Here is a 9,031-nt window from a genome sequence, read left to right as displayed (position 1 = left end):
AAATCTGTCCAAATGTTAAAAACTCTTACCACCAGTTATAAATTTAGAACAAAAAGTTTAAAAATATTTATTCAGTACCCTGCAATTTAAAACATTAGCAACACTGAGAATCAAAGTTTTCTTTCACTGTAGAAACTAAGAGTAGCTTGAACAGCGCTTGCCTTTTCCCCAGATACCTTACGATACGGAGTAAGCATCTTCCCTGCTTCATGGTCAACGGAACCTTGCAAGTTTGGACCAGCTTCTGCCATGTTCTTGTTTGTGCTTTCAAGCTGCGCAGCAGATCGGTACTCACACTCAACACCCTTGACGGAAGTTTCTTGCCCTCCCTTTCTCTGGAACATTGTGCGCTCTCCTCACAGCCCAACGCCCGTGCGGGTCTGTGCTGATGCGCTGCGCTCCCCAAGCTCAGAGGCTCATCGCGAGGCCCAGGGCAGAGCAGCATCCGCACCCCCAGCTTCATCTGACTCAAATTCTTCCGGCAATATCAGTTTGCATTTCTGTGGCATGTTCACCCTCATCGGCCAATTCCTTCGACCACCCACCTTGATAGCGTGCTGACAAGGAGACCGCACAACCACACGCTTTGCTGGGTGAACTGAGTCACAGATGCGCGGGACCCACCACTGGCAGAGTCTGAAAGGAGTTACACGGCTGGCCAGTGGTCGTGAAGCCCACCTGTTTATTTACACAAAGAACGAAGAGCTGGCAGACAAGGGCACTGCATACAACCTCTCACAGTCAGCTGAAACTTGCCTTCAAAGACTGGTGTTCTCTCACTAAATCTTGGGCACTGAAATTGTGCCCACGGGAGCCACGCAAAGGGAGGACAGCCTACACACTACTCGTTCATGTTGACCCAGACAGGCATAAAGCAGACACTGAGGACTAGCCCATCTAAATTTACATCAAGTAATGAGTTTTAAGGCACCCCAGATGCAAAATCAGAGTGCAAACTGAGGTGGTTTTCAAATCTTTGTCATTTAGCAATCGATCTTAAAATGTATCTTAGAATGACAGAATTTTAGATATAAAGAGCAGACCTCTAGAGACTGCGTCATTTGACACCACAAACTATCCAGCGTGTTTGTTATGAATGATCTCTCCGCCTTCAATTTCGATTTGCTCATACAGCCACTTGCGGTCACAGCGGCATTCTGCTCCACACTTGGTGGAACCGCAGGCAGGACAGGCGTAGAAGCACCCCAAGCAGTCTTCGTCGAGGCAGTCACAGAGGTCCATCCCGCTGAAAATCAGGAGACCCTGGCTGTCGTAGACTTTGCTCTTTGCCGGAATTACCTGTCTGTGAAATGAAACACAATGAATTGCACCTCATTGTTTTTGAGTATTTCATTGAAAATACAGTAACAAAAAAATGAAGGAGATACATATTTCCTGTTAGCAATCGGGTTCTGCCGCAGTGGCACCTAGCTGATCAGGTTCAAGGCTCCCTCACAATTAGTGGCAAATGTCCACGCGTGAAGAAGAGACCTCTCTCTAGAGAGGCGAGGTAGAGTCAGAAAGCTGGATGTGCCTCTGGAAGACCACTGAAAAGTCAACGCAGCAAGGGAATGCATGGACAAGAACTCTGTCCAAAAAATAAGTATATTTCTGTTGCAACAATTTTCCCTTTAACTTAAACAAAAAAAGAGTGGCTGGTTAACAGTTCTTCATTTTACTGGCTACCAACCTCTTAACTGCCTTAGGAACAGAGTTTTATTTTTATTACAGTATATTACACTATAGGTTTTTATATCTGCTTATTTTTTTTAAAGAACTCTAGTAAATCTTACTAAAAAACATTTAAACGACTCAATGGCAAACTTTAACAGATGGAATAAAAGGCATATGTAGGAATGCTGATTGTACTTAAAAAAATTCTAGTGACTATACTAACATTTGTTTTAAAGAACTATATTCTAAACAATTTAGTTCTCCCACTCGTTTTGCTGACCATGCCAGAACTGCACTATTTCAGACATGTAAAAAATAAAAAACAACCTTGCATTCTCATAGCATTTAATTATCTTTTAGCTATTGAGCAGATATACCAATTACAGGCACACCCTGGAGATACCGTGGGTACAGTTCCACACTACCACAATCTAGGGAATGTCACAAAAAGCGAGCTACACAAATTTACTTACCAGTGCATATTAAATTATGTTTACATGTTTACATGGTGCCATAGTTTATGAGGTATCCAACAGTCTTATGTCTAAAAAAGTACTTAAGAGGGACCCAGAAAAAAAACATAATTTTTTCGGGACGGCGGGTCACTTGTGGTACAGGCTTCCCACACTAGATAAGTGTTCTAGGAATCCACTGGCATCAGTGTATCAGCTAGCATTTGGTTTCTGTGAATTTTGGGGGAAGAGTCTTTCAATGCATTTGCCCATTTCATGATGGGTGATTTATGAGTGCACCTGTCCACACTGCACTGAGTGTTCATTAGTTTTTGACCTAAAACGCCAGGACCCCTGGGTGCCCCACCCTCTCTATTCACTCGATCTAACCCCAAATGACTTAAAGAGTCCTCAAAGGGGAATGTCTTACTGATGTGGAAGAGGTGAAACAAAAAACAGCAGAAACACATTTGATGAGTTCAAAAACTTTTGAGCAGTGGAAAAAACATCTCGATAGGTGTATTGCACCAAACGAAGAGTACTTTGAAGGTGCCTGAAGTTTAAACATGTAAGAGTAAGTACAGTTTTCTATAAATAAATTCTATTTTTTTGATCCCCCTCATATATTTTAAAAAACACTTGATTGTGAAAAATGCTAAAAATCATTTGATCCTTCACCTACTATAATCTTTTTCTGGAGGGTCTTGCCTTGATGTTGATGGCTACTGCATGGTCAGGGTGGGGATTGCCAAAGGATGGGGTGGCTGGGGCAATTTCTTAACACATTCATGACTGGCAAGTTTTTCACTTTCCTGAGAGAGGGTGAAGATAAAACAAATCTAAAGCTGGTTGCTGCAAACTTTTATCATTAAGCACAAGTGAAATGGTCTTTTCTAAATTGTTACCTTTTTCACAATACAGCTGAAAGTTGCAGACATATCCAGTATTTGCCTCAGACACCACTCTATCATTCCATACTTTGTATTTTTATTCAGATTATAAACTTGAAAAAACAGTCTTTAACGATAAGATAAATTCACATCAGTGGCAACCAGGAACAGGATTTGGAATTATGTAAATTCACGTCAGCAGTCGCAAATGAGTAAAATAAGACAACAGTGAAGTTTGCTGTACCAGCTGCCTCTTCCTTTCACAAAAGATTTTTCTGTAGCACCTGACACTATTTGATGACATTTACCTACGTAGAAGTTCTTTCAAAACTGAAGTCAATCCTTTGAAATTCTGCCACGGCTTTGTCAACTAGGTGTATGGAATACTCAAAATTCTCTGTTGCAATTTCAACAATGTTCACGGCATCTTTAACAGGAAGAAATCACATTCTGCGCTCATCTATATGAAGCAATTCCTCATCCATTTAAATTTTATCACAAGGCTGCAGCAATTCAGTCATATCTTCAGGCCCACTTCTTTTTTATTTTTAGTATTTTTTTCTTTAAAGATGTGGGATACAATTCAGGTTTGAATATACAAAAGTTCATTGTGCAGGTGCCCTTGTTAATGAGGTGTGCCCCTCCCTCTCCTGGTCGTTTCCCACTACTGCCAATCCCTTTCTTATAGTATTATGATAATTGTTCAAGGTCTGCTTATGAGTGAGAACATATGGTACTCTGTTCTTTGTTTCTGTGAAAGATCACTGAGTAAAACAGACACTAAATCCATCCAAGTTGCTGTGAAGTCCATGTTTGTCCTTCTTTATAGCTGCATAATATTCCACTGTGTATATGTACCACATTTTTAAAAATTCAGTCCAGCTTTGATGGGTAGCATGGTTGGTTCCATGATTTTGCTATTGTGAATACAGCTGCAACAAACATACGTGTGCAGGTATCTTTTTCGTAGAATGATTTGAGTTCCTCTGTGTATATTCCCAATAGGGGGATTGCTGGGTCATATGGAAGGTCAATTTCTAGTTCTTTCAGAAATCACCACACCATCTTCCAAAAAGGTTGCACTAGTTTGCATTCTCACCAGCAGTGTAGAAGTGTTCCTTTTTCTCCACATCCTTGCCAGCATCTGTTCTTGTTTATTAATGATGGCCATTCTTACTGGGGTTAGGTGGTATCTCAATGTGGTTTTGATTTGCATTTCTCTGTTGATGACTGAGGCTGCTCGTATATCTTCTTTTGAGAAGTGTCTATTCATGTCTTTTGTCCACTTTTTTATTGGGTTGTTTGTTTTTTTCCCTTTCGGCACATTTGAGTTCCTTGTAGATCCTAGATGTTAAGCCTTTGTCAGATATACAGTTGGCAAATATTTTTTAATCCTGTGGGCTGTCTCCCTGCTCTCTTGATGGATTCTTTGGCAAAAGAAACAAAGCAGGAGGTATCACACTTCTGGACTTCAAACTTTACTATAAGCCTACAGTAATCAAAACAGCCTGGTAATGGTACAAGAACAGGCATATGGACCAATGGAACAGGATAGACATCCGGAAGCAAAGCCTCAATTTCTCAGCCTCCCATTTTTTTTCCATTCTGTGGGCTGTCTCTCCACTCTCTTGATGGTTTCTTTTGCTTTGCAGAAGTTTGTCAGTTTGATGAGGTCCCACTTGTCTATCTTATCTCTTATGGCATGGGTTTTTGGGGTTTTAATCAGGAATTGACTGCCAGTTCCAATTTCCATAAGGGTATCTTCTGCATTGCCTAAGATTCTTATAGTTTGAGGTTTTACGTTTAGGTCTTTGATCACTTTAGAGTTAATTTTTGCATAGGTAGGGGTCCTGTTTCAATCTTCTGCATGTGATCAGTCAGTTTTCCCAGCACCATTTACTGAATAGGTTCTCCTTTCCCCAGTGGTTGCTGTTGGAGGCTTTGTCAAAAATGAGTTGGTTAAGAAAGTGAGGTTTTGCTTCTGGAATAACTATCCTGTTCCACTGGTACAAAAACAGGTCTGTATGCTTGTTTTTGTACCAATACCAGGCTGTTTTGATTACTGTCAGGCTCCACTTCCAATTCTAGTTCTCTTGCTGTTTCACGACAGCAATTACTTCCTCCACTGAAGTCTTGAATCCTTCAGAGTCATCCAGGAGGGTGGAATCAACTTTCAAACTCCTGTTAAAGCTGACACTATGACCTCCTCTCATAAATCATGAATGTTCATCATCTACAATGGTGAATCCTATCCAGAAGAATTTCAGTTTACTTTGTCTCAATCCATCAGAGGAATCACTACCTATGGGAGGTAAGCTTACAAGATGTATTTCCTAAATCGGGGGTCCCTAATCCCGGGGCCATGGATCAGTGTGGCCTGTTAAGGACAGGGTTGCACAGTAGAAGGTCAACAGCGGGTGAGCGAGCAAGCTTCATCTGTATTTATAGCCATTCCACAACTCTCACATTACCACCTGAGCCCCGCCTTCTGTCAGATCTGCAGTGGCATTAGATTTTCACAGGAGTGCGAACCCTGCCGTGAACTGCCCACGGAGGGACCTAGGCTGTGTGCTCCTTATGAGAAACTAACGCCTGATGATCGGGCATGGAGCTGAGGCAGTGACGCTAGCACTAGGGAGCAGCTGCAAATACAGATGAACATGAGCAGTGAGGTTTGCACAGAGACCATAATAAATCAACTGCTTGCAGATTCTTATTAAAATAATAATTTCATTATTTATTACAATGTAATAGTAAAGAAATGAAGTGCACAACAAATGTAATGCCTACCTGTCTGAACCAACAGTTGCGTTTTTTGTAAGCCTTCTTTTTTCCCTTTTACCAGCTTCCGGAGCAAATTCAGTTTGCTTTCCTGGATTTGTAAATTGTAATGACCTCAAAGCTTTAGCAGTTCTTCCCTAAATAAAGGCAAACAAATTATCAACTCAAATCTCAACATCAGGCAACAAATAGATTTAATATTTCACTTAATGTTAACCCAGATTATTACTTAGCCTGAAAGATAGTCTGGAACACTCAAAAAGATAAAAAAAGTTTTAGAGACCAAGTGCAAGACAATTTACATAACTATGGACCACATTCAGAGCTTAGTGGTTATTAATTAAATTTCCACTATTTGATTCTAGTCTATGGCATATTAGATGCAGAGAGGACAGACATGGTGGAAACTGCAATGGCTGTTCCCAACATGGAAAAAGGCAGAAAACCATTGTATAACCCACTGAGGTCCCTAACAACAATCCTTATCCTTACGAAAATGCTTTATTATTATATTTTATACATGTTAAGAGCAGAGAATAGTTGCAAGTCCTGAAACAGTGTGTTATAATTTTTTTTGAGTTGGAGTCTCACTCTGCCGTCCAGGCTGGAGTGCACACTCATGGCCATCACAGCCTTGACCTGCTGGGCTCAGGTGATCCTTCCACCTTAGCCTTCCAAGTAGCTGGAACTACAGGCGCGTGCTACCACACCCGGCTAATTTATTATTTATTGTAGAGATGAGGTCTTGCCAAGTTGCCCAGGCGGGTCTCGAACCCACAGGCTCAGGCAATCCACTCACCTCAGCCTCCCAAAGGCGCGAGATTACAGGCTGAGCCACCGAGCCCGGCTAATTTAAGGTTTTAATTATCTTATAATTTGGTTTATAATCTAAAAAGAAAACTGAGAAAAATATTCCAGCAGCAAGAACTGAGACAATTAGTAACAATGTTGAGAAGTGCTCCTCTGACACGTCTGTCCTATTCTACAACAAAGATGCTTTATGAACTTTTAAGTTGTTCTGACACACTCAACAATTTGCATGTAGGCATGTGAATAAGGAAGAAACTCTTTTACAACCTAATGTGTATCCCTTCTGACCACAGGGAATCCTAAAATTGGCCTTGACTAAACCAAGCAAGAATTCAGAGCTAGAAGCAAAGAAAACTCACAAGCATTTAAAAAACTCAAGCAATGGGCATGTGTCAAAGGTTGAGATAAAAAAAATTGAAAGTCACTTCTCTGATGGTCCTTTTAACCCTTTGCACTCAGAGACATCTTACTGATCACCTACACACAGTTTGTCCACGTTTTTACAAAATGTCGAAAAATAAATCGCTTCATATTAAATAGTACAGTGCTGGAATCCATAATTTTATTGCAGTGAAATTTGGCTTATAACAGAATTTTACACATTGAGGAACTTATGTATGATAAAGAAATCAAAATTTTATATCTTACATTTTTCTAACGTGTGAAACAGTCACTGACATGCATTGCAGGTTCACCAATACATGTTGTGCAATAGTAATTTGTTTGACGTCTTCCACCTGGTGTTTTTCTATTTGAGCAGACAATGCAGTCTCGCTTTCTTCCTCCCACATCAATAATATGCAATTTATTGTCCAGCCTGTTCTTTGAAGATGATGTGGAAGGATGCACTCATTATTCCTAAAAACCACTTCTCAACTGATCAATCGTGTCTCAGTCTATACTTCAACTCTTTATTTGCTTTTTCATGCAATTTGAATGAAAAACTTCAAGGAAACATGTATTTCTGAAATATTTGCTCTGGTATAAGTGTGTCCTGTATAACCACGAGTGATCTCTTTATGTCCCCTGAGAGAGGACATCTGAATGGTTTGCTAGGTGCAATGCCCTTCAGAGCGGACATCCAAGTGCAAAGGGTTAAAGAGATTCCAAGCTCTTCTTAAAAAGGGAAATTCATCGCACCATGAAGACCCTTGCTGGCTGGTACATGCCACTGAGTTGGTTTGGTATGAGAAAAAAAATTAAGTTAAGTCCTGGCTTTGCCAGAATGTTTGAAAAGCCACTTCTAATGTCTTAGCAGTAAAACCTGCAGCTTGGAGTCTTAGGCATATTGCATTATTCTTTTCCCAAGTCTACTCCAATCACCCAATCTGACCTTGGGTGTATGCAAATATTTAGAACCACCATTTATTTTCATTTCCTCCACTTTAAGCTCATTGTATGCTCAAAGAGTAATTAATGTAGATTTTATTTCCCTATAGCTAAATAATCCCACACTGTAGAAGTCACATACTAGAAAAAAATAATTACTATACGTACATCTGATTCAGGTTTTCTTCTCTGGCGGTCTTCAGAATCAACATCCACACTTCCGTTGATTATCTGCGTACACTTTGGACAAAGCTTCCAACCAGGTACAAGCTGTCTTCCAAATTTTGCACTCAAAAAAGTGGCATCATCTAAGTCGATTACATGCAAATTTTTTTTGGCTAGTTTTTTGTGTATGTTAAATGGGTCACAACATGACTTCTGTAAATCCTCAAATCTGTCAATGTAAATTTTTACATGATGAAAGCAAATTGTGTTGTTCCCCGAAAGTGTCATTCCAGTTCTAAGCTGAAGTAAGAGCATATCATTTGATGACAATTCTTGCAAAGTCTTGAAGCCTGTGTGACGAGTATAGTAGGTTTTATGGCACTCATTTGTGGTTCGCAGCTGGACTCCAACTGAACATGGATCCATCATTCTTGATTCTAGCAAATTTTTCCTGTTTTAGTTTGTCTAGAGGTCTAGGTCATAGGCTGATCACCCTGGAACAAACATAAAGTGAATCATTTGTGCTACAAATTTTTTATCTGATAAACTGAAAAAGTATCTGATAAAAACTAAACACCCATTTAAAAGCAGGCAAAGAATGAAAAGGTATGATTACCAAAAGCCTACAATAAATATTATTATATTAACAAAACAGAAGGATTCCTTGTGGAGTCAGAACTGTACCAGAATACCTGCTATCACAGATTCTGAAACCACAAAAAGATTAAAAGAGAAGAAACAAGAAATATTACCCAAAGATGATATAAATATCTACATGAGAAATAAAAGAGGCTTGCCGGGCTTGGTGGCTCAGCCTGTAATCCCAGTGCTTTGGGAGGCTGAGGTGAGTGGACTGCCTGAGCCCGCGGGTTCGAGACCCACCTGGGCAACTTGAGACCTCATCTCTACAATAAATAAAAAATTAGCTGG

The 9,031-nt window shown here is 40.1% G+C and overlaps 1 protein-coding gene across 2 annotated transcripts; it reads right to left on the bottom strand.

The window, feature by feature from the left end:
* Positions 1–1,060: 1,060 nt before the first annotated feature.
* On the bottom strand, positions 1,061–8,597 carry ARL14EP (ADP ribosylation factor like GTPase 14 effector protein). 2 transcript variants are annotated; one of them, XM_021715299.1, is made up of 4 exons: positions 8,105–8,597; positions 5,807–5,934; positions 5,289–5,293; positions 1,143–1,299 (listed from the first exon to the last, which is right to left on the bottom strand). In XM_021715299.1, the coding sequence occupies exons 1-4, from the start codon at positions 8,528–8,530 to the stop codon at positions 1,229–1,231; spliced, it is 630 nt and encodes a 209-aa protein (XP_021570974.1). In that variant the 5' UTR covers positions 8,531–8,597; the 3' UTR covers positions 1,143–1,228. The 2 variants fall into 2 exon arrangements, with proteins under 2 accessions (XP_008061820.1, XP_021570974.1); XM_008063629.1 differs by lacking the exon at positions 5,289–5,293 and having other exon boundaries at positions 1,061–1,303.
* Positions 8,598–9,031: the final 434 nt, after the last annotated feature.

The sequence above is a fragment of the Carlito syrichta genome, unplaced genomic scaffold (assembly GCF_000164805.1).
Source record: "Carlito syrichta isolate Samal-C Ts95f unplaced genomic scaffold, Tarsius_syrichta-2.0.1 Scaffold306968, whole genome shotgun sequence".
NCBI lineage: Eukaryota > Metazoa > Chordata > Mammalia > Primates > Tarsiidae > Carlito > Carlito syrichta.
This window is presented reverse-complemented; position numbering and strand designations above follow the sequence as displayed.

Excerpts from the sequence above, each read along its gene's own strand:
- ARL14EP (XM_008063629.1), bottom strand. The coding sequence starts at position 8,530 with ATGATGGATCCATGTTCAGTTGGAGTCCAGCTGCGAACCACAAATGAG. Across the intron at positions 5,935-8,104 it reads GAAGAAAACCTGAATCAGAT|GGAAGAACTGCTAAAGCTTT; the intron begins GTACGTATAGTA and ends GCCTTTATTTAG. Across the intron at positions 1,304-5,806 it reads GCAACTGTTGGTTCAGACAG|ACAGGTAATTCCGGCAAAGA; the intron begins GTAGGCATTACA and ends TTCATTTCACAG.